At 40.3% G+C, this 25,775-nt stretch overlaps 3 protein-coding genes across 3 annotated transcripts; 2 read left to right on the forward strand and 1 right to left on the reverse strand.

Moving 5' to 3' along the window:
• The first annotated feature begins 413 nt into the window (after window positions 1–413).
• Window positions 414–6,030, forward strand: eef1a1a (eukaryotic translation elongation factor 1 alpha 1a). The gene is made up of 8 exons (XM_031315932.2): window positions 414–655; window positions 2,049–2,234; window positions 2,359–2,538; window positions 2,855–3,151; window positions 3,857–4,007; window positions 4,198–4,454; window positions 4,809–5,043; window positions 5,193–6,030. The coding sequence occupies exons 2-8, from the start codon at window positions 2,091–2,093 to the stop codon at window positions 5,315–5,317; spliced, it is 1,389 nt and encodes a 462-aa protein (XP_031171792.1). The 5' UTR covers window positions 414–655; window positions 2,049–2,090; the 3' UTR covers window positions 5,318–6,030.
• A 105-nt stretch (window positions 6,031–6,135) lies between these two features.
• On the forward strand, window positions 6,136–10,082 carry cgas (cyclic GMP-AMP synthase). The gene is made up of 5 exons (XM_031315930.2): window positions 6,136–7,202; window positions 7,386–7,599; window positions 8,067–8,324; window positions 8,632–8,731; window positions 8,944–10,082. The coding sequence occupies exons 1-5, from the start codon at window positions 6,375–6,377 to the stop codon at window positions 9,272–9,274; spliced, it is 1,731 nt and encodes a 576-aa protein (XP_031171790.1). The 5' UTR covers window positions 6,136–6,374; the 3' UTR covers window positions 9,275–10,082.
• A 3,489-nt stretch (window positions 10,083–13,571) lies between these two features.
• Window positions 13,572–24,045, reverse strand: ddx43 (DEAD (Asp-Glu-Ala-Asp) box polypeptide 43). Its single transcript, XM_031316146.2, has 17 exons — window positions 23,635–24,045; window positions 23,270–23,325; window positions 22,189–22,306; window positions 20,382–20,606; window positions 20,048–20,129; window positions 19,042–19,201; window positions 17,479–17,597; window positions 17,194–17,304; window positions 16,941–17,082; window positions 16,660–16,760; window positions 16,093–16,180; window positions 15,777–15,904; window positions 15,481–15,590; window positions 15,150–15,288; window positions 14,967–15,054; window positions 14,043–14,271; window positions 13,572–13,897 (listed from the first exon to the last, which is right to left on the reverse strand). Exons 1-16 carry the CDS (start codon window positions 23,993–23,995, stop codon window positions 14,059–14,061), a joined length of 2,241 nt encoding a protein of 746 aa, XP_031172006.1. The 5' UTR covers window positions 23,996–24,045; the 3' UTR covers window positions 13,572–13,897; window positions 14,043–14,058.
• Window positions 24,046–25,775: the final 1,730 nt, after the last annotated feature.

Consider the following 25,775-nt stretch of genomic DNA (forward strand, 5'->3'; position numbering starts at 1 on the left):
GGGTTCATTTTAATCCAACTAGGGAGCGTCTGGAAAGGTGAGAGCTGCACCTGCTGTGCGTGACAGACGCTGCTCGCTTCATTTGTTCACCACCCACACTATAGTAGCTCTCTAGTGACCCACTTCCACTGGGTATAATTCTGGATATAATTCTGCAGCTTGTAGTGCGATTTTATTCCTCTCGGATACTTTTTTCACAACGCTAACTAAGGCAGATACAACAGCAGCTGACAACAAAGAACACGAGTCGGTTAATTACATGTAGGCCTATCTACTTTTTGTTTATGTACGTAAAGTAATGTATGCGACGTCTATATTAATTCCCACACAGCCTTACCTAGTCAAAAATAGAGCTTCGCTTTAAGGTCACAACTCATTAACTACAAACTAAAGGTTACAAAGGCACAGAAGGAGAGCTCACGGAATAGAGCATATTCAGACGGGTCGTGTCCGACAAATGGATGCTTCGGTGGTAGCAGTGTCCTATGATAAACTCGTTTGCGGTAACTTCTCCTGGTCCCTCGTTGTGATGATGTACAACAGCGGGTGCGCGCAATTACGCAACACCCCGCCTGCCCTGTGCGCTATAACCGGATCAACGTCTCTCCTCAGCTTCTCCTGTCCTGCACCCAAACTAACACCGGCCAGCTCTCAGGTACGACACAGTAGCCTAGATGACATTATGCATTGAGAGGGATTTTGTTTATCGATATTATCAGGGAAATAAATGAGCGTTTTCTGTAGCGGCTAGAGACTCCAGGCAGTGTTTTGGGAATAGTGTTGTTGTTATTATGATGCCGGAAAGAGGGCAGGCGCCTGGTGCTTAGTACGCATCCAGCGTCAATGAGCGGGCAAATGATAGAACATGGCGTGAGGTTGACATTTCCGTTAAATATTCCAGACATAAAATTAATCGCAGTAGCTGTGCTGATTTTTACGTATTGTCCGCTGTTTTATAGATATATTTTAATAAATTAAAGCGCACTGCGGCAGCAGTCGTGACGTTATACAGTACATGAGAGAAGAGTTAAATACGCACATGTAAATATCTGTCCTGGCACTGAGTTTGTCTGGCCAAGAGATCATGTTACAATTGGATTAAAGCCACTGGCCTGTATACCTGCTGCAAACTAGATTCAGATCAAAGAAATTCTCACAGGGCTTATTTAGAAGACGAGTGCATGTGTCAGTTCTTGTAGTCAAGGTTATCACCATGACACTTCTACAGAGTTAACAACAGTGTTTACTCTCCTCTGCATTAACCTGTGTGCAGTGCACTGCAGTGTCTGAAAGAAATGGCTGCTACACTATCAGTGGATTTAGGACATGACAAAATGGTGGATTCAGGTTTGGAATGAGGCTGTAGTAAGTCTGTGAAAAGAGGTCAGTACTGTGAAACATCAGAGCCTTGTTTTTGATGTGTCTGTGCGCAGCAGAGCGGGGTAGCGAGGACAGGAGAGCAGGCTGGATGTGAAAGAGGAGAGCAGGCACTTGGATGGATGGATGGATGAATAGAGAGTAGGAGGGGCACAGGGTTTTGTGACTTGGCGCAGTTCAGTGGCCATTGATACCATCCCTAATCTTCTGAGACACTGTTTAAGAAGACATCTATTGCCAGTCAAGTGCCGTCATTGTCAGTAACCTGAGTTAAACATATCCAGGATCGATCGAACAGACAGTACAATCAGCTAAGGGCTGATGAACTAAAGAAAATAGACTCCTAACTTGTGCAGCATTTCAAATTCTTCCTGCGCCAGTCACCACAGGCATGATCACTCTACCAGTGTTTTTATCCCTCGTCCTGCAATGCATTTGCTCAATCTCCTGCTGTGTGAGCTTGCAAAGCCCATTCACTCTGACGGTGTTAAATTACCAGACCCTACAGCCTCTCTAACAGTACACAAACAATCATTTGTTTTTTTTTTGCTCACACAAAACCTTAAAATATCTGTCAAGCACAATAACTAGCACATGAAAGGTTTCCATTTCCTTCCCTGCGAACCACCTGCATACCGTACTAACTGTAATTTATTTAACACTGGTTTTAGCTGACAGACTCAGCCTCGTGACTTCAACCAGCTCCAGTTACCATGGGAAAGGAGAAACTCCACATCAACATTGTTGTGATCGGCCACGTGGATTCTGGCAAGTCCACCACCACAGGCCACCTCATCTACAAGTGTGGGGGCATCGACAAGAGAACCATTGAGAAGTTTGAAAAAGAAGCTGCCGAGGTGAGGAGATACAGGCCTCCTTGAATCAACTAACGTCTTTTCCCAAGATCAGGACCCCAACCCCTCTGACCATGAGATAAAAGCCATACCGACTATGAACATATCACTATTTTTTTTCCCCCAGATGGGGAAGGGGTCGTTCAAGTACGCCTGGGTGCTGGACAAGCTGAAGGCAGAAAGGGAGCGCGGCATTACCATCGACATCTCACTGTGGAAGTTTGAAACCAGCAAGTACTATGTGACCATCATCGATGCCCCGGGTCATAGGGACTTCATCAAGAACATGATCACTGGGACCTCCCAGGTCTGTAACATGAGGATGCTCACTCAGCCCTGTGTGTCACAGTTGTGGTGTCGTTTGTCAGCCTCTGTGCCTTTGAGAAAGAATAAACAGTGACTCTCATCTATAGTGACTTGTCCCTGAGTAAATAGCATTACAAGCAGCCACGTGTCATAATAAACAGCATCCAATATGTAGCAGCAAGTTAATTTACTAGGTTCCTGTTGAACAGTACAAGCTGTTCATATTGTTGTCAACTTCAAGTCCTAAATTAATTAGTGCAACGGTCAAAGCCACTGTAGTACTAACAGTCCTAATGTTTTATCTTCTGCATCTTCAGGCAGACTGTGCTGTGCTGATTGTGGCGGCTGGTGTAGGAGAGTTCGAAGCTGGTATTTCCAAGAATGGACAGACCCGTGAGCATGCCCTCCTGGCCTACACTCTGGGAGTAAAGCAGCTCATTGTGGGCATCAACAAGATGGACTCCACCGAGCCAAACTACAGCCAGAAGCGCTATGAGGAAATTGTGAAGGAAGTGAGCACCTACATCAAGAAGATTGGCTACAATCCAGACACCGTTGCATTTGTACCCATTTCAGGCTGGAATGGAGACAACATGCTTGAGCCAAGCCCCAATGTAAGTAGAACACAAATGATAGGAATGCAAGTGCTATAACAATTCATCAGACACACGCAGCCTTGAATTTGATTGCTAATTTGCACGGCTGGTGCCAGGGATGGGAAGCTGTAGCTCAAAGGCTAACCAGTTGCTGTGACTGCCGGTCCAATTCAAACAATCAGAGCAGCTAAAGAGTCTGAGTAACCCTTTTCCCTTTTAAGTAGACATATAAGTGGCCCTTGTGTTAGGTATTTAAAGCAGCTCTATGTAACTATTGCTCAACAGTGACCACTGTCAGTAGCACAAGTATAGAAAAGCCATAATATCAGAAAACTAACTCAGTATGTCACTTACACAGCAATATCTAGCTTAGGTTTGCTAACATTAGCCACCATATGCTACTGGTCATAGCAGACCAAGTACGGCAAAACCCCTGAGTGTATTTAATTGGGAAAGTGCTTTTTATTGCTTTTGAATTCCACGCCTCACTGAAAAAACAAAGATTGTGTTTTATTTAAAAAGTTATGTAGTCTAACTTTATTTAAAAAAATTGAGCCATTGGTGCTTTTTGGTCAACATTAATTACCTAAAAACAATGTACTCCAGCTAAAAATGGCAATCTAATCAGTTGCTCTCTTCTACTATGACCATAAGCCTAATACCTCTTTACTGACAGTAATTGTATAAAATGTATAATATAGTACATTATCTTCTTGTCTCTAGATGACATGGTTTAAGGGGTGGAAGATCAATAGGAAAGAAGGCAATGCATCAGGGACCACACTACTGGAGGCTCTGGATGCCATCCAGTCCCCCACCCGTCCAACAGACAAACCTCTACGTCTGCCCCTGCAGGATGTCTACAAGATAGGAGGCACGTAGCGCACTGATTAAGAAATGGATAAAATCTGAACTACAACAGGGGATAGTGTTATTGTGAAATAGACTCTCAAAACATGGCTCTTGGTCAGCTTTATTAATCAAAACAGTGTAGGTCTAAACTACATTAATGTTCCCTTTAAATGTCCTTTATTGAGTGTTCTCTGTGCTGAACTTCTTCTCAGGTATTGGAACAGTGCCTGTAGGCCGCGTGGAAACGGGCGTACTGAAGTCTGGCATGGTGGTGACCTTTGCCCCCGTCAATGTGACTACCGAGGTGAAGTCTGTGGAGATGCACCATGAGGCGCTGACTGAGGCCCTACCTGGCGACAACGTGGGCTTTAACGTCAAGAATGTGTCGGTCAAGGACATTCGCCGCGGCAATGTGGCTGGCGATAGCAAGAACGACCCACCGCAGGAAGCTGCCAACTTCACTGCTCAGGTAGACATTACAAAGGATCTATTTCTAGAAGTGAAACATGATTCAAATCAGCTTTTTCTTTAGCCTGAACTATTTATAGTCTTGAGGAATATTTGATATAAAATCTATTTTGAGTTATCTTCGAAATCCCACTTTAGCCACAACAATGGTTGGAAAGTCAAGCTGCAAGTTTGTCTAAATTTTTTCTACCACAAAACCCACTTAGACTGACATTGAGGGAAGGTGTCAAAATAAGACAATCACAGCAACAATCACCGGACAAGCCAACAGTTGAGTCTTTGCAGTGAACTTCTTTGACAGGAAGGAAATAATCGTTTGTTAATAGGGCATTCATGTTATCTCTTTGGTTCGTAGGTGATCATCCTTAATCACCCAGGCCAGATCAGTGCTGGTTATGCTCCTGTCCTGGACTGTCACACTGCTCACATCGCCTGCAAGTTTGCAGAGCTTAAGGAGAAGATTGATCGCCGCTCTGGCAAGAAGCTGGAGGACAACCCTAAAACCCTCAAGTCTGGAGATGCTGCCATTGTGGATATGGTTCCTGGAAAGCCAATGTGTGTTGAGAGCTTCTCTGAGTACCCTCCACTTGGTAAGTTCAAGTGTAGAGGATTTGTTGAATTTCACCAGCTTCCCAACACACTTTCTTTCACCCATCATAGGCTTTGTGACTCCACTGTAAGTCATACAAGATGAAACCATGACCTAAAATATCTAGCTCTACTCCTCTTTACCTTGCAGGTCGTTTTGCTGTGCGTGACATGCGCCAGACTGTGGCCGTCGGCGTGATTAAGGCCGTGGAAAAGAAGGTCTCTACCACTGGTAAAGTTACTAAGTCCGCCCAGAAGGCCCAGAAGAACAAATGAATGTTGTGCTACTCTGCCGACCCCAAGGTCTCCCAGGGCAGGACATCGGTCATCCAACTCAATCCGACAATTGGCTGCTTCAACCTAATAATCAAAGACTGGTTAATCATCACAATGCATCGCAAAAGCATTCGAAGGAAAGAACAACATTTAGATCTTAAGTCCTTGAGGCAGCACTCCTGACTTCATTTTAAATGGTTAGATTACCATTACGTACTATGTCATATCAAACAGATAGTTTTAAATGTGCACTGTTGATTTGGTTCAAGGCAATATTTTTCTGTGAAATTGAGACATTGAACAATTAGAGGTATTGAAATGTATCACCGCTCTAGCTCTCTGGAGTGAAGGCACTGGTCTCTTTACATGGTATATGTTGTGCTTATGTCTTGCTTTTAGTGTTTGTTTGCAACTACATGGTGCTCTGTAGGAGCCTATAAAAGATGATAAAACTATGTTCTTCTGAGTAGTAGATTAGTAGTAGTTAGTGATTTGTTGTGTTTAAGCTATAAAAAGCACTTAAAAACAAATGGTCCAAATTTGTCCTTCCCGAGGGACTCTGAGTAGACCACCTGTTGATTCTTAAAGCACTTTGATTGGCATTTTGCTAACTTTGCACTTCCACTGGAAAAGCTTAAATTGGCATAAGCTACTTTAACTTACTGTAAGATGGCATGAGCCTCTTTGTTACATTAAACATGTTTCAACCAAAATGTTGAGCTGTGGTCATTAGTCATTTTTTCTGGGTGTGCCGCAGAGAAGTGACAGGGCAACAGAAGGCTTTAACTTTCCCATCTTGATTTACTGGAATCTTAAATAAAACCGGTCTGACAGAAATCAGAGCATTCTTACGATACACACTCGTGTCCACAAGATGGAGGTATTGGTATAGGAATAAAAAAGGAATTTAATTTTCAAATGAATTGTAAGACTATTATACAATCACGTTTACCAGAAAAACTACAGGGGCGTGCTAAGAGGTGTGTCCTCCTACACTTGCCGGAAAATCTTCTGAGTATAACTGCCAGAGCAGTGTCATTCCTGTCATTGCATCACCATGACTGGTAGAGGGAGACCACGCAAGGCAAAGAGTCCAGACACAAAGTGTGCCACGTGTAAAACTACACCTGAGGAATTGAAACCAGTATCTCTGCCCAAAAGTCCAGGGAAAAGCTTTGCAGAAGAGAAGCAGAAACGCACCACAAAGGAAGAGAAACCAAAGGTGCAGAAAAAGGCAGTCCAATTTGAGGAGAAGCCATGTGTACAGAGCACCTGTAAAGACAAGACCACAAAACCATTCACAGAGAAGACCAACAAGCAGCAAAGTACACCTACAGAAATAACAAAGGCTCCTGTACAAGGCACAAAAGCCTGTGCTAACAGGGCTGAAACAACAGAACAATCTGCAGAAAAGATAACGAAGACGCCAAAGGACACTACAAAGGACTCTCTGAAGCCCACAAAAGCAAAAACATGTGGTGGGAAGGCCAAATCGGCAGAAGAATATTCAGAGGAGGTGACGAAGGTGCAGCCAGAGGCACCAAAGGACACCACGACGGCTTCTATAAAGACAACCAAAGCAAAAACATGCGCCCGCAAAGTCAAATCACCAGGAAAAATCACAGAGACAACCACGGAAATGCTGCCAGAGACACCAAAGGACACCACAAAGGTTTGTGTACCACAAGAAAGGTGTGAAGACAAAGTGAACTCTATCCTCAACAAAACTCTGGAAAATCTGAAGATTAAAAGGGACGAAAGATCAGATGCAGCAGAAGTCATCAATACAATAGTAAAAACTATAAGTATGCATTTGAGACGGAACACCCAATGCTTTAAAGAAGTAGAAGAACTACGCACTGGAAGTTACTATGAAAATCTAAAGGTAAGTAAAGTCTGAGTTCCCTCAAACAAACACTGGGTTCCATATTTTTTGAGGAGAGGGGTTAGTGGTCAGTATGTGTGCATAGCACTTTGATTAAAATAAATTTACTCACATTTGGAACGGTACAATTATGTCATTGTATATTTTGTGGTGCATTAAACAGTGATGTTTTTATCTATACAGATTTCTAATCCTGATGAATTCGACATCATGCTGGCCATTCCTGTTGACCGAGTGAACGTTAATCCATTCGGAGATGATGGAGCCTATTACAGTGTGGAATTAAAACGTGGCAAGAGCCCTTGGCAGAAATTTCAAGTGACCGGCACTTTATCCGCCAGCAAAATGCTTGAGGAGTTCAGGGACGAAGTGAAGAAATGTGTCAAGCAATTCCCAGGTGAGTACCAAAATTAGCACTTTTTAATTGTTGGGTTGGTCAAATGCAGTATGGGAATCAGTCACTGTGGCAGGCAGAAACAAAATGCCCTCCCTATGTTCAGACTACATCCCGCACTATACACAACATGCAATTTTGTCTTAGATGGGAATATATGTCAATGTTTAATAAAAAAGAGCCAGAGAAAGAAATCGTAAAGAAAACATCTGATATAGTAAGATTGTATGGTAACACTTTATTTGAAGGTATCTACATAAGAGTGACATGACTCTGTCATGAACACATGATGACACATGAAAACCGAATGACACTTACTAAAAGAAGCGTTGTCATAAACGTTTATGACTTGTTTATAATGTTTATGACAGTGTCATGTCAATCTTATGTAGATACCCTTAAGTAAAGTGTAACCGATGTTATACAGTTTATAATAAATACATTGGTATTTCCTATTTTTTTCCTTTCAGAATGGAAGGTGACAACAAAGAAAAAAGGCTGCCCTGCAGTGACCCTAATCACAACAGTACAATCAATCACCATTTCACTGGATGTTGTTCTCAGTATCATGGTTAAATCAAGCTGGCCACCATTCACCAATGAAGGAATTAAAATAGATGGCTGGCTGGGAACTAAAGTAAAGAAGGAATACAAGCGAATGCCATATTATCTAGTACCAAAATACGAGGGAAGGGGTAATGTGGAACATGATGGGGTCCTTGCCAAGGGTAAGTCTAACTCTTAACTTAGCTTAAATCTCAACGTGCACACCATTCTGGGGGTTTCATGTGAACCGTTTCATGGATTAAGACTAGAAAAAAGGGAAGCATCAAGTTCCCTTGCCCCTTGACTATTCTGGGTAACACTTTACTTGAAGGTATCGACATAAGAGTGACATGATACTGTCACGAACACATGGCACTGTCATGACACATGAACCCTAACTCTAACCCTAACCAATGACAGTTTCATGTCACTCTTATGTAGATACCTTCAAGTAAAGTGTAACCCTATTTTGTCTTCTATGACATGCAGATACTTGGCGTGTTTCATTCTCTCATGTTGAGAAGGCCATACTGAAGAATCACGGCTCGGAGAAGACATGCTGTGAGAAAGCCGGAGCACGATGCTGCAGGTTAGAGTTTAATGAACTTATTTCTGAAGTCAAAGTATAACAATGTATAGATTTTCTTGTATCCAAGTCAACTTATTTCCGTCACATAGAAAATAGATATAAAGTTAAAATAAAAAATGTCTCTATGTATGTTTGGAAATAATGACCATCATATAATTATTGTCCTCCTCTAATAATCCATAACAAGTATATTCCTTTCTCTTTACATACAGGAGGGAGTGTTTGAAGCTCCTAAAGCACCTTCTCAATCTGCTGAAGGAAAAGGACTCCTCATTTGACAAGTTCTGCTCCTACCACGCCAAGACCACACTCTTACATGCTTGCTGCTCTAGAACTAAAGACAGTGACTGGAGAGGCTCAAACCTGAGCCACTGTTTTCAGCTGCTTCTGAATGACTTTATAGCTCATCTTGAAGCTGGTGTACTCAACAACTTCTTTATCCCAACTCAGAACCTGCTCTCCGCTCCCAACCAGTTGAAGTGCAAAAGTCTGGCTCGTCGTATCAGGGAGGAATGTGAAAATGGTTTTCCTATTTTTAAGTGACAGCTTCACACTCTTTGTGTTGTGAGTCTACGGACGACTTGGTGGGCTAGTAAGCCTTGGTTTACAAGAACCTTTGGGTACGCTACTTTGGATTAGCGCTATGTGTTAAATCCAGTTTTGTGTGTTTTGGTAGATGGAATTCTGTAAAGGCAGAACATCTTCAACTATGTATTGTCTAGATGCAGACCAACATCAGCAGCAGAACATTTTGATGTGTACTTTGGGTCAAGGGTTAAATTCTAATTTTCTGCTGACCATACTCCTCACTGGTCGGTTACATGCTTTCCTAATCTCCGCAATCATTTTGAGGAGGGTAATGTTTTATATATTGTGTCCTATTGTTTTTCATTAAATGTCATGTAACTATATACTTTAGCTCTGGCATGTAGTAGTTTCAAATCATTAAATTTCTCCTCTGAATCCAAGGTTGCTGGGTGCAAGATTGGATCAAGTCTAAACTGTCCTGTCAAAATAAAGGCCTAAATATTCCAAAAATATAATCTTTAAAAAAAAAGTAGGGAAATGTTAATTCTTTCTCTACATTTAATATTGTATTGCCATTTTTTGTATTGTAAAGGTATGTTTTGTGTTGCAGATATAAAAATGGATCAATGTGTTTATTCTGTATCTCTGTCTCTTGCTCCAGCAGACATCCACCCTAAATCGTTGTGTTTTGGTTTTGCACCTTTAACACCTTCACAGCACACTTGACACACAGCCACGCATGGCTTTCATTACCGACTTTGTTAATCTACACACTCCATTGTTGGATTTGTGTTAACTGTAATTCAATAAACTGTTGGTTTTATCTTGCATGGAGTCTGTCCTTGTCGCATTCCCTGAGCCCGTTTGTAACAATAGTGTGTCATAAAAATGCCACAAAAAAACCCCCAATATATTTTAAAAAAAGTCATAGTATAGTAATTCATGAAAAAGTCATAGTATAGTGTCATTAAAATGTCATCAAAAAAGTTATAGTATAGTATGTCGTAGTATAGTAGGTCATAAAAATGTCGTCAAAAGTCACAGTATAGTATGTCATAAAAATAAAAAAGTCAGTCTTGTCAAAAAAAGTCATAGTATTGTCATAAAAAATGCATCAAAGTCATAGTATGTCAGAAAAATGTATATATATATATATAGTATGTCATTAAAAACTCATAAAAGATATAACATAGTATGTTATAGAAATCTCGTAAAAAAGTCATAGTATAGTATGTCATAAAAATCTCGTCAAAAAGTCATAGTTTGGTATGTCATTAAAAAAAGTATGGTATGTCATTACAAAAGTTAAGTCATATAGTATGTAATGTGGTCAAAAAAGTTATAATATAGTACGTCACAAAAATGTCAAAAAACTCATAGTATAGTATGTCATAAAAATCTCGTCAAAAGTCATATTATAGTATGTCATTGAAAAAGTAAAAGACATAATATAGTATGTTATAAAAATGTAAAAAAAAATCATAGTATAGTACATCATAAAAATGTCAAAAAAGTTCCAGCTTTCATAAAATGTCAAAAATGTCATCAAAAAAGTCATAGTATAGTATGTCGTAGTATAGTATGTGATAAAAATGTAATCAGAAAAGTCATAGTATAGTATGTCGTAGTATAGCCTAGTAGGTCATAAAAATCTCATCAAAAAAACTCAGTCTTGTCAAGTGTCACAAAACGCGTCAAAGTCATAGTAGGTCATAAAAATCAAATTCAGAAAAATGTCCAAAAAAGTCATAGTATGTCATTAACATTTCATCAAAAAAGTATAGTGTCATTAAAATGTCATCAAAAAAGTCATAGTACAGGTACATGTGCTGTAACACACACACCTCTCTGCTGTGTGTGTGTGTGTATATGTGTGTAGCGCGGGTATCGCTGTACAGAACCCCCACTATCTTCCAAAATGTAACGCTTGTATCCAAATGAACTGTGCTTGACGCTGCATGGCATTTTGTCTGGTCAAAAGTCATAGTATGTCAAAAAATAGTATGTAATTAAAATTTCATTAAAAGTCATAGTAAAGTGTCATAAAGTCAAAAAAGTCATAGGATAGTTTGCCATAGAAATGTTGTCAAAAAAGTCATAGTATAGTACGTCATTCTAATTTTCATTAAAAAGGTCACAGTAAATTCATAGTAGGTCATAAAAATCTCGTCAAAAGTCATAGTATAGTATGTCACAAAAGTCTCATAAAAAAGTCACAGTACAGTATAAGTCATAAAAAACTCGTCAAATAAATATGTTTTCAAAAAAGTCATAGTATATCATAAAATATTGTCAAAAACTCATAGTATATAAACTCAGCAAAAAAAGAAACGCCCCTTTTTCAGGACACTGTATTTTAAAGATACTTTTGTAAAAATCTAAATAACTTTAGAGATCTTCATTGTAAAGGGTTTAAACAATGTTTTCCATGCTTGTTCAATGAACCATAAACAATTAATGAACATGCACCTGTTGATCGGTCGAAAAGACAATTTGCAGGCTGTAGGCAATTAAGGTCACAGTTAAAAGAAAATTAGGAAAGTAAAGAGACCTTTCTATTGACTCTGAAAAACACCAAAAGAAAGACGCCCAGGGTCCCTGCTAATCTGCATGAACGTGCCTTAGGCATGGTGCAAGGAGGCATGAGGACAGCAGATGTGGCCAGGGCAATATATTGCAATGTCCCTACTGTGATGCCTAAGACAGCGCTACAGGGAGACAGGAAGCACAGCTGACCGTCCTCGCAGTGACAGACCACGTGTAACAACACCTGCGTAGGATCGGTCCATCCGAATATCACACCTGCGGGACAGGTACAGGTGGCAACAACAACCACAATAACTGGCCAGTCTGTTGCAGTACACGAGGAGGAGATGCACTGCAGGCTACTTTTGATTTTGCGCCCGCCCCCACCCCCCCCCCCCTTTGTTCAGGGACACATTATGTGATAGTTGGGGTCGGCTGGCTGTGAGTTTTGTTTATTTTCCCTAGCTGTGGTTTTTTTTCCTGTCGGCTCTGTCTCTCCCTGTGTCTCTTTTGCTCTCCCTCCTCCCCTCCTGTCTACTGCCTGCCAGCTGACGAGACACACCTGCTGCAATCACCACCACCGCTCTCCCGCCACGCATACCTGCCAGCCATCTACAATTAAGCACAGTACTTCAACACGACGCTGATCATCTCCGCTGAATCGTTGTCTCTGCTGCATCGGTGACGCTCGTATACGCTATTTGAGAAAATCCTTCTGCACTTCTCTGTGTGTTCCCCTGTCTTACCCTTTTTTGTGTTCGTTTTGCAGTGACTATTTCCAAGTCTCCGTATCCAGTCAGCTGGCCTCTCCATCCAGTCCCCCTCCCACAGCACCCTGCTTCACCCTACCTCCATCTCCGCGTCCAGCCAGCCCGTCTTCGGTCCTCTGCTTCCCTTCTCCAGTGCCTCCTCCTCGGACCCCCGGCCCCGGTTTCCCCGCGCTCCCCTGAGTTCCCTCGCCATCCTAGCTCCTGCCCCTGAGTTCCCACCGTTTAGAAAGAATGTTTGGTAACACTTTACTTGAAGGTATCTACATAACAGTGACATGACAGTCATGAACACATGATACTGTCATGACACATGAACCCTAACCCTAACCCTAACTTGTCACGACAAAAAACGAATGACACTAAAAGAAGCATTATGTCAAACGTTTACGACTTGTTTATATTGTTTATGACATGTTCATGACAGTGTCATGTCACTGTTATGCAGATAGCCTACCTTCAAGTAAGGTGTAACCGAATGTTTAACATTGTTGTCAAAGCCACACATACAAAAGCTGGCATGGCATCCTTTAGTAGTCAATAAAACATTGTGAAATATTCAATTCTTACGTAATCTGTTCTTGCTTTAATGTACTGCTTTGATTTTTTTTTTTTTTTTACCAAACATCTCTTGTAAATCTTATGGTCAGCTGAGCAAAGCCACTTCCTGTCCACGTACTGCAGATGAGCGCTTGGACTTGATGCAGGGTATCACTGTGGAAAGACTATTTTGGTTATTAAAAGTAGTAACTAGGATTGCCTTTCCATGTTTGAAAAAATAAATAAAACATTTACCTTTGGCATCTTCCAGGTAAACTTTTTTTTCTTTTTTTTTTCCATCTATCCATCCATCTCTATATGGGCGCCCGCTCTACCAACTGAGCTATCCGGGCGCCCATTCCAGGTAAACTTAACTTACCATAATTGTGGAGGTATATAAATGGTGCAAAGCAGATTACTGTATCATATGGTGAAAATTTACCAACTAAAGTTACAAAGCCAATAAAATACACTGGGTGTCACGTCTCTTCAAATGGAGAATTTATTATATGGATTTATTTCTGCCCAAATCCACAAATTACATTAACAAAATATTCATTGTGATACTAAACACTGCTATGGTTAGTGAGTTACAGACAGCAGAAAACAACATTGTAACAAACAAACTAAATTGTGCATTTTAAACATTTTTAAAAACGGGAGCACAACATAATGAGGTGTAACTGCCTCACTGATAATGGATGATAATCCAGTAAAACATAAAACAAATAAATCAAAGAAAACAAAATCAAATATACATTCAAAAGAAATTACAACATGCAGATTCAGATCTTGTTTCACCTTGCTGAGAAAAAAAAAGCACAGGAAAATCTAAATTAGTCCTAAATTATTATTCAATCAGAATACCTACTTTGCGTTCCATTAATACTTCAATATATGAGTCCTTTTGTAGACCTGTGTAGAAAACCTTGTGGTATGTGTGGACTTACTTAGACAATCAAGCATTTAGAATCCCCAGTTTTGGCTTCGATCTCTGCCTCCTCTCCCTCCATCTCTCCTTCCCCATCCTCCTCCTCCTCCTCCTCCTCCACCACCACCACCACCACCACCTCCTCCTCCTCCCCTTCCACCTCCCCCTCCTCTTGGATTGCACAGCTCCTTTTCCCTCTTGTGCCTCTCGTATCTCTCTGCCATAAGCACCAGCTCCTCAGGGACCTCCTGCAACAGGATTCACAAAGATTACATGATTTTACTAGGGTTTGCTAGTGATTTTATTAAATCTATTAAAAAAATGAATACATTTAAATAAGAAAACATGCTTCTAGGGCTGGATCTGAATATCTGTTCAATGGGTAGGTATTCGATTTTCAATCTTTTTAAACACTATGAAGGTAAAAAAAACTGAACTGCCCAAGAGTTTTAGTTACAACAGGTGACTGTGTCCTGCAACAACAAAGCAGTCTCTTTTCTTTCTCTCTTTTTCCGTGAAATGAAGCTGCCTTCAAGTGTGGTCGAAAACTGTTTCCGCCACCGAAGCTTTGAATATTCGCTATTGGAAAGCACTGAAGCTCGAAAAAAATGGTATTCGTTACAGCTCTACATGCTTCCTACTTGATAACACTTTCCAGCTCAGCTTTGAGGTTGCAAATACAACTTGGGAACAAAGCATTCTTTTCTGATTTAGTGACTTAGGGCCATAAAGAGTAGGGAACAATATTTTCTTTTTAATAAAAAACTAAATCAAAAGATTTTCATCAAACAAGCCCAAGTCTGTAATAATGCTGCCAATGGAGTGAACCCCACTATAGCCTTCTATGGCTTATTTCTTAATACAAAATCATCAGTCTGCAGTGAAATACCAGTAGAAGGTAAATATAAAATGTGTTGTCCGAATGAAATGTGTGGGCCCTAACCTGTCCCGCTCGCTCCAGGATGGGAATCAGCTCAGCGGCCATCCTCCAGTCTTGTCTTGTTACTAGGGTAACAGCAGCACCTAAGCGTCTGGCACATAAATGCATCAACGTCACAACCTAACCCAAGAACAGCCAGACAGAGTAAAGTGATCTGTAAACAGAGACACGCGCACACAGCCTTACCCTGCTCGGCCAGTTCGGCCCACGCGATGGACGTACTCCTCTATGTTACGTGGGAAGTCATAGTTAAAGACATGTGTTATGTCAATGACATCCAACCCTCGAGATGCTAAATCTGTAGCAACCAGGATACGAACTCGGCCTGGAAAAATAATAAACAGTTATTCTCTAATCAATTTAATCCTTTAATTATTTGAGCCTTTACTCATGACAGCTCACTGGCTTCAAGATAAGATCCCCAGCTTAACACCAAAATTAAAGTTTCAGTCTCTTCTGCCTTCCTGAGGTAGAGAAAGCCTATTTTTAAAACCACACTTTCCATGTGGTTACGTACTATCTTTAAAGTCTTTGAGGGCCTCTTCACGGTCATACTGTTCACGGTCACCATGGAGACTTTGCACAGCCAGGCCCTGCAGACACATGTCACTGGACAGGTCATCACACCTGATATTGCATGCAAATTAGAGACAAAAACAGACACACATGGAATTGTTAGTAAAAAGGTGGTAAGCGCTGCCAATGTCAATGTATGGTTAACTCTGGTATCTACCAGCAACTGTGGGTGGCAGCTGAAAACACTATTTACTCCCTTTAAATTTCCCCTTGGTTAGTGACCGATTCCCCACTCACACAAGCTTCTTGCCAACAAAGATGAGGACTTTATCAGTGGGCAGCATGTTTCTGAGGAAGTCAAACACGTAGGACTTTTTCTCGTCTTCATGGACGATCAGCACGGTTTGCTGCACTGTGTTAACAGCCTAAGACCCAGAGAAGCACAGGAAGCATGAAACCATGGATTCCACACAGACAGCATCTGAAATTCACTTTCTAAAAGCCATTCAACTTAACTAAGTAATCAGGTGGGACAAAGTAGGAGATTAGAACACACAGACATCAAGTACCCAGTCAACCGAATAAATGATTGACTGTATTCACTTCCACGTACCGCCAAGTCTAGGGTGCCCACATAAACCATCATGGGATTCTTTAGATAAGATTTGGCCAATCTTCTCACGCCGGTAGGCCAGGTGGCACTGAAACATGGGAGTTAAAAATATGGATAAAGTAAGTTCATTTGCAATTCTATACTGCACATCCTACAACATTTCAAAGTAAATCTCCAAAGCACTTCTTTAAGGAACAGTGTAAAAACTAAGTAAACAAATGCAGGGGTTAAATTTGCTTTTAAAAAGTTAAATTTTTATGGTATGATCTTCCTTTTCTTTTGTGAAAATAGAGATCAATTATACATAGTTGTGATACAGAATATATACGTTTTCTCTTAAGACAATCGTTTTTTTAACATGATGAAACAAACATAATCCCAGAGTCCATTAATATACGCATTCTAACACTCTCCAAACTGTGGAAGAAACATGACAACACTGGATGGTCTTAATGCTCAAGGTGAGCAATGTAAATGCTTCCAAGAGGGGGCTGCATCTGTACTTGTGCCCTAATGTCCTGTCCATTACTGTTTAAAGTGCTTCATGTAACTTGACTTGTATTGTACCTGGTCATGACAGTCTGTCGGTCTGGGCGAATGTCCAGGAGAATCTTCATAATCTGGGGTTCAAAGCCCATATCTAGCATACGGTCAGCCTCGTCCAGCACCTTTGCCCAATGATCAGAGCAGTTATTAAGAGCAACCCATCTGTATTCTCACACACAACTTTAAAAGATAAAAACAAAAAACACAAACTTTTGCTACATTGGTTTGAGCTAACACCTAAGACATGAAGAATTTCACAAATAGACTTGAGGCACTGAGATGCACAGAGACAAACAACTGACCAAGTAGGTGATGGAGCGAAGATTAATGAGTTCATTCATCTGTAGATCATTTAGTCGGCCTGGTGTAGCGATCACTATGTCCACGCCCCCCCTCACCAGGTTAATCTGGGCTCTCCTATCCCCTCCGCCATATATACAGACACTGAGAGAAGGTACAGAAGGAACAGTGATGGTCATGTCGCCTCTATGTCGAAAAAAACTATTTATTCTAAGCTCATCCTTAATGACGAATGATGATATAAGACTGCTGGACCTTTTGTAGCCCTTGTAGCTGTACTTTTTGCACTCTGTTTCAATCTGCAGGGCCAGCTCTCTGGTGGGAGTCAGCACCAACATGCCTGGACCACCCCGCTCAGCTCTAGGCCTATCAAGAAAGGACGGACAAAAACACAGAACGAGTTTGACATAATTATCAAAGCTGCAACCATCTCAAACAAATGAAAATAAACAGTACTTTTACGGTTTTTGAAAAATAACTGATGCCTTAAGAAAAAAGAAAAAAATTGCTAAAAAGTAAACAAAAAGGTCATGAACTCACAAAGGCTGTCCATCCATGTGAATGAACCCTGGCAGCAGGTAGGCCAGGGTTTTGCCTGTTCCTGTCTGAGCAATGGCTATCAGGTCCTCTCCGCTCAGTGACACTGGCCACGCCTGAGACTGGTGAACAAACAACCGAAAATACCATCGTACATTTATACGAAACGATTGAAACTACATATACACACACAAAACAACAACTGGTCAAGTAACTACTCTACAAATATACTGCATTAAAGTTAATATGCAAAATTTAAGACATGTAAAAAATTCACAAATTAGCAAAAGCAATCTACAGATAGCATTAAACGCCCCCAGACCCCACTGGAGGACCTGAGTCCCACGTAAACATAGTCTCACAAAATCCGGTGGAAAAAGAGGATGTGTGAGTAGACATGCAGTGTGGATCAAAGTAGAGGGTGCGGCAGTACACCAGCTTCACACCTACCACAGGATTCAGCACGTTTAATCTATTTTTTATTTTATTTAAGTCATTGCATTACACAGAACTGACTGCGGAACTATTTGAATGCACATGCCAGTGATGACAGTACATTCCATCAGACCAAGCCTCTTACTGTGAAATGAAAGTGAAATCTGAGAGGACGATGATGACGTTTCATTTCCCCTTGCAGCACACCCATGATTTTATGTTTCATAAAAAAAAATTACCAAAGTGAGGAGAGAGTTGGAAAGATAGAAAACTTATTGTAAATAAAAATTAAAAAAAACTCTGTAGTTAAAATGCTCACCAACTACTACTTCAGACAAAAGCACTCCGTCTTAATGTAGCACCCAAGCACCCATTTTTACATCTCTGTTGCAGCCACAATTTAATGATTAAAGTAGATAAATGAAAAGGTTTCTCAGAATTACATATAAAATAACTATAAAAAAAGTAACGTAAAAGTAGCAATTTCAGCAAGTTGGAAACAATTTTTATTGTGCATTCAATGTTATATTATTCCCTTGGGCAATAGGGATAATATACCTTCTATGGTGGCTTCCCCTTACTGTGAATACAATGGAAACACTGAATAATTATTCTAAGCAAAGATTCGGTTCAAGAGAATATGAACAGAAGAGTTAATTTATCTACAAAAGTATGAATTACATTTTTTCCCCCTCAGTTATCATCAACATAATGTTATCCAAGCTTTCCTTTCATTTCTGCTTTTTGGGGAGACTACAACCATAGATTATTTTAACAAAAGGCTCAATATTTCCTGTCAAGGCAGCCATTTACTGGTATTTCCAAATATGGATCTTGGTAAATCACGGGGATTACCCATGGAAACAGACAATGAACAAGATACGTCACTACAGCTGCATTTGTGCAATTTCTAACCACATTCCATTAGCATACCACACGGAAAAAAAAAATTCCAAAATAAGGTGCCCATTTAGTAATTAAAACTATCTGTGCATTTTACAGGGCAGAGGGCAATTTTTATCTGGTTGTATACTTACTTTTACACAGTAATTGACCCATATAATTGTTGGATTTGAAAGTATAATTAGTGATACATTACAAAATACATTTTCCCAGGTGCCAGGCTTATACCTGGATGGGGGTTGGCTTGAGAAAGCCAACTTGTTCAATATTTTCCATGATCTCTGGATACAGTTCGAAGGCCTCCAGAAAGGTGCGACAAGGATTGGGAATAAGACGCTTCTCCCCCTCCTCCTTCAGGTCGTCCACAAAGATATCGTTATTCTCCTTCCTGTGGAAAAAAATAACACAAACAAGAATAAGAGTGGTTGATACCAAAACTCACTACCATCCTAGACCAATATGCAATGTGTTATGCTGAAGTTTATGTTAAAAAAACGGCATTTGGTCCAAAGTATCCGATTGCAAACACCACATGGACATCAACTGTATATTGTGTTGCTTTTTTGTACTTTGTTTACAAGTTGGACAGGGAATATTCTTCCAATTTCAAAATCCAAGCCCTCAAGTAACACTAAATAAATTAAATGAACAACCAGAGACACACAGCTAACAGAGTTTAATAACTTGTGTCCTGAGAACCTTCAGATCAGGGCTTGATGCAATTGTGGCCTTTTTGTCCTGCACAACCAGACAACTGTCAATCCTTTGTTGTCAACTACTTTTCGTGTATTGCCCAGCAACGCGCTCTCTCTCACCCTTAATATGAGGTCCTAAAGATTGAGAACCTCTGACTAATTTCAAGTCAACAGGCTTGCAAGCGTCTACATCACACATTTGCATACAGTTTACTGTAAGTATTACAGCTGGACCTGCTCAGAGAACACACAAAGAGATGGACAAATGGCGCCACCTATTTGTCTGAGGCTGTAATGGAAAACAATGCAGATAACACAAACTTAAGTGTTAGTTGAAGAAATCCAGCAAAAGAAATGGGAGATTTCAGGTTTGCAAGCCTGTTCGTAACACCCTCAGTCCTTGCTTTTGACCTTGCCTCAACCCATAAAATTTCTTTATATTTTATTGAAATAATACTGCATTGTATAACATTGTGGACACCCCTTTTTACACCCTCAGGGAAGATGATGTGATAAAAAGGTAACACAGGCAGAATTACCTCCATTCATTGACTTCCTCTGCTGTGAGCATGGATACACTCTCTGCCTCAGTGTAAAACTTCTTCTTTAAGGGTGGGAGGTCTGAAAAAAGATGAAAATATTACAAACACTTTTAAGTCAGGAATGAGGCCCACTTATTTTTGCAAATGAAATTCTGGTGTTATATCACAAGGATAAACTAATCATCATGAGCTGGTAGAAACAACAGGGAAAAGGAAAATATATACATAAGACAGTTTTGTTTGGACTTTGTGCCAAATCAATGAAAAATCTATCACTTTACAAATACATGTGGACTGCAGTGTATGTAGAGTAGCGACTATGAGCCCTCACCCTTCCACTTGAGCTCTGCATACTTGTCCTTGTTCTCCCGGATGGTGTTCCAGTCTATGGATACAGGGGGCAGGGCAGCATCTGCAGCGTCTAATTCTGCAGCAGACCAGACAGAGCTATCCCTCCCTCCTCCACCACCTCTCCCTCTGTGGTCTCCTCCACCACCTCTCCCTCTGTAGCCTCCTCCATCATCTGCTCCACCATAGTCTCCCCCTCTACCAGGACCTTGGAAACAGATCAGTAAGTATCAGTCAGGAACTCAGGTTCCTTCCGTTGTTTTCGCCCAGTGTTTGTAGTTTTTCTCCTCCTCTGTGCATTCATGAGGTACATTCATTAGGCTCCGGGATAAGCACACATTTTTCACTCCAGTTGAAACTTTTTCGTCTTGACAGTTGTGGGTTTTTTTTTTCCCACCCCTCCTCAACTTGATTGGACGGCTAGGTGAAACTCCCGGGGACCAGAAAAAACTCCAAACGTGCATCGCTCATTGCAGAATAGGCACCCAGCGCCTCGTCATGATGCTGGTGTTTGGAGCATAGTGTAAATATGTACAGCACCCAGTGCAAAGCATTAAAGAAAATAGGCTGCCCTTAGACCAAATGCTGTGGTGGACACCACGCTCCCAGGTAGAGTGCACTCAGTGCATTGTGGCTGATTTAGTTAATCTAGAGATACTATGCAGATCTTTTTTTTTTCCCCAATTAACTAATCAATTGGTTGGAGAGTAGGTAGAATTTCAGTAGACCAAGACTCTTGAGTTGACTGCAGCCCTACTTGTGTTAGAATCTGACACATCAAATCACAGAAAATATGACATTTGCCTTAAAGCGTAACTCTCGCCAAAATACAACCTAGGGTCTTTTTGTGAATGTACCAGAGTCAAACTTTCGTTTAAAAGCATATTTAGGACGGAACCGCCACTTTTAAGATTTAAATTTAATTTTTTTCGGTCAAAATGGCCTTTTGAATGGGAGTGCTAGGGGAACTTTTATGCTAGCCTCAAAATAGCTATTTTTAAAACACTAAGAAGGCTCGACACAACATGAAACTTTGCTCTAAGTATCACCAGGGGCTCTACACCTTAACGAAAGCTTTGACAACATTGTTACCCAGAGTTTACTAAAAAAGGTTTTGAGCAACTCACGTTAGCAGTTGTTGTTTATGCTATCTGCCATTTTCCCAGTCAAAAATAGGGGACCTTCGAATGCGAATGAACGGACTCCATAGGAGGAAATGTCATTCTTATGAGGCTCCTTTTTCAACTACAAGGTCAATATTGTGTTTCACTAACAACAAAACAACAAATTATCCGTGCATTTATATGGAGCTAAGCTTTAGGAGCTTTCCATCTTTACTCTCCTCCCTCGACTATTTTTGACTGGCTCGATAGACGGCGACCGGAAGAACAGCTGCTACGGTGAGTTGTTAAAACCTTTTTAGTAAACTCTGGGTACACAAACAATGTTCTCAATGCTTGCGTTCATGTGTAGAGCCCCTGGTGATACTTTGAGCAAAGTTTCATGTTGTGTCGAGCCTTCTTAGTGTTTTAAAAATAGCTACTTTTGAGGCTAGCATAAAAGTGCCCCTAGCACTCCCATTAAAAAGGCCATTTGACCGAAAAACGAAAATACGGTAAATCTTAAAAGTGGCGATTCCGTCCTAAATATGCTTTTAAATGAAAGTTTGACTCGGGTACATTTACAAAAAGACCCTAGGTTGCATTTTGGCGAGAGTTACGCTTTAACACACAACTGCCAGGAATCCTTTAAGATCAAGGCCAACATTTTCTAGAAAAATGACTTTGTACCATTGCGAAATCGAGAGTTGCCATCTGCTACCAGTTCTTCAATCATCTCCTTGGCCTTCTGCTGGGCAGCAGAGGACCCAAAGAGGACCACCTCAGCTTCATGGTCCCCACTGTTTATCTAAAAAACAAAAAAAGTAACAGCAGAGTTACAAACAGGGAAGAAAACAAATATCCTTTACATGGTCTGTGTCATAGGTTTCTTAAATTACATCCCCGGTTCCTGCACTTGCTTCACTTCCTTTCGTCTTAGTCCGTCCCACTGAGGAAGAATAGGAGAGATGTGACTAAATCATGCGAGGAGAGAGGAAACAAGGAAATGTTTTTTGAGGGATGAGAGGTCCTTTCCTCTAAAGCGTCATGTAAATTAATCAGCTGTATGGGCGGAGTTAACAACTGCTTTCAGCTGCAAGGCTTTCAGGAAGGCTGCTGTCGTGAATCCTTACTCATAGTCATAGCTCCTCAGAGATCCCTCCTTGGGGCAGAAATAAGAGCGAAGGAGGCCCAGAACAACTTCCGGTTCAAGTGAGGAGCTATCAAATAAGAGAACTGAGATCCAGCCATGGTCTGACCACAGTGCCTGTTCATGCAAAGAGCAACATTCACAATGTTTAGCAAAGGATACAGGGCAATAGCACAAAAATCTTGCCAAATTCTGAAGATGATTTACAGCTTGACCTGCATTTCAGGTAATCTACTAAATCTACAGTCCATTTCCAGTTTACATTGTCTGGAATTGGTCCTGATCCCCTATGGTTTGAAATTAAGCTGACTTGGTTCTTGTCTTGGATTTGACTGTACCTAACTTAAGAGGATTTTACAACAGTCCTGATGAATAAAAAGACATGCAATTGTTGATTTTACAATTACATCTGGTAATCTGACTTCTGTCATTTACAATCACAGCCAACTGTTGGTTAACTTAGACAACAGAAATGCCCAATCTCATTTATTGTTCCTTTCTCAGACCCAAGGAAGAACATATGTCGTCAAAGCATCGTCAGTCATGTCCACGCTGCCCTTCAAGTGTACACTAATGTTGGCCACAACAGTAACTTATTGATGGATGCGCTAACTAACTTGCCTTGATCCTTGCACCGGTGCTCTCCTCAAGTTCACGAATTTTGGCTCCTCCGCGACCTTTAACAGAATTAAAATGTATTTAGAGTCTGGGCAAAATCTCTAGCTAACATTACATCGCTAGTTAACGTTACAGCAACGGAACATATTAGCTCCATTGTTATATTTTTTTATAACAGTTTATGACAAGTGGTAGAATAGGGATTAACTTTACACTATCATGTCGACCTAATTTGTTAGCATCATAGACTGTATATAGGTTAGCATAGCTAACGTTAACTTAGCTGACAGCTAAGTCAACCGGTATTTTGCTAAAACGTGATACTTATAGCACCCTTTAAAAATGAAACTAATTGTTTAGAAACCTACCTATTACCCTCCCAACTAAAGCATTTTCCACGGTGAAAGTCACAGGCTGGGAAGAGTCCGACTTTTCACCGTCAAAAGTTCGTCGTCCAGGGCCTCCGCGATCCGTGCTCCGGGGAAAAGGACCGACTTCGCCTCTACCTCTCCGACTTTCGAACCCCTCGCTACGATCGGCTCTCCACTCTCTTGAGGCTGCAGACCTGGTTCCATTTCTTACACCGAAATTTACATTTTGGCCTTGACTGTCATACCGTGACAAATTCCATGTATTGGGAGTTGATTTTGTAGCAGGCTTCTGGATAGCAACGCCGCCCTCGCTGTACTCATCTTCCCAGTCAGACATTTTAAATTTGGCTCCACACATCAGTCCTGCCAGCTAACTAGTTCACTAACCGCAATTAGCTAACTGTCAAGCTGTCAATCAAAACTATGCCGCCTTCAAGTTTACTCTGTGAATTTGGTACTTTGGGATGTTGGAGAGATTTTTGATGAATATTGTATTAATAAATATGGAATGTAGCCTAATCAAAACATATTGTAAGTATAGCATTAAAAGGTGAAGAAATTTGCTAAATAAATATTTTTTTAAATACCATACCCTTTATATCCATTATCCACAACCCCGAACTTGTTAAATCCTCATTCCGCAAAAGGCAACATGACCATGTGTCTTTTACTCTGCGATTTTATAAATCTTTATTGTTAAAAAAGACACACAAAACAGAGCAGTTTAGTTAATTTGTACTTTATTAATTAATAATAAAATTATTTAGCATTTCTCATCCAGAAAACATAATGTGCACTTTAATAAATTAATTTCAAAGAAATAATAATGTTAACATCAAGCGTTAAGGCCCAGTTGTGAAATAAATTACTGTTCAAGCAGTAGAGAAATGGTATTTTTAGCATTCAAAGCCATATAAAGTCTGTGGCTTAAGCAACATGATGTGAACTGGATTCCCAACCCGAAATGAGCAGTTTGACTTCAACTATACAGTATGCTATGGGCTATAGGCAAACAGGACCTTATAGCCATGTAAAGAAAAAATGAAGACTTTTCATATACAAGAAAGGCACCCTTAAGCATTTTCCAGATTGCCAAAATTAGCATGTTTTATGAGGGGAATAATCCATGGGCTTTCCTTGTGTTCGATGTATTGCTCTAAAGTAACTGTCAGTTTTGGTTGGCCTCTTTTCATATGTAGCAAACATTAATCAATACCTACCAAAAAATATATTCCAATATTAGGGATTAAACTACCATGTCACATTTCCAGGCTTCCCAAACTCACCCAAAACAACTGCTTTCAAGCTGATAATATATATCATCATCCCAAAACAACTTCTGAATGGGCTGTAGAATATTTCAAAATCAATCTAAAAGTGTTTACAATTGACATTTGTTAGGAAATAATACTTGTTATATTTTACTACAAAATGTTAATTTGCTAAGTAATGCACTTACCATTCAAAACAAAGGGAATATAACTGAAAAACAATGATGAATAAAGGTTGTGATTAACACATTAAATACATTTTTAAGACTGCTGTGAACATGCAAAAACAAATCAAAATGGCTAACAAAAATTAAGATGGTTGACATAGTTTTGTGCTATCAAGTGTAGTTTTTCATTTAAGAGAAACTTGCAAAACACCAGTTTCCATAGACCTGTCAGTGAAAGTTTCTCAATCTGAATATGGACTAAATGTCCCAAAATATGAATGTGTACACTTGAGTAATTTTAAGCTTTATAATAATCCTAAATGGTAAAATATTGTAATTATGATTAATGTGGTGAGGAGGGAGTGCATGCACATTCAAAATCCTGGTAAATTATACTTTTCTTTGTAAAGAGGCCACACATAACTCACATTTTAATTTCAATCTCAGATGAGATGCTGACTTGTCTAGTTAGCCTACTGCCTGTGAGTCTCAAGGTTCCTTGAGGAAATTCCTCTGGATAAGAGCACCTGCTGAGTGCTGAAGTACCAAAGTCACGGTATCAATTAGGATTTTGTATTGAGATTACATGGGTACATTTTTATAATCTCACTCCCTCCCGCTCCTATTCTAGCATGTAAATATATCAAATATTTTGACACTGTAAGCAGCAGAATGGAGACATGGATCAAGTAACAACATG

This window comes from Sander lucioperca, chromosome 15 (genome assembly GCF_008315115.2).
Source record: "Sander lucioperca isolate FBNREF2018 chromosome 15, SLUC_FBN_1.2, whole genome shotgun sequence".
Taxonomy (NCBI): domain Eukaryota; kingdom Metazoa; phylum Chordata; class Actinopteri; order Perciformes; family Percidae; genus Sander; species Sander lucioperca.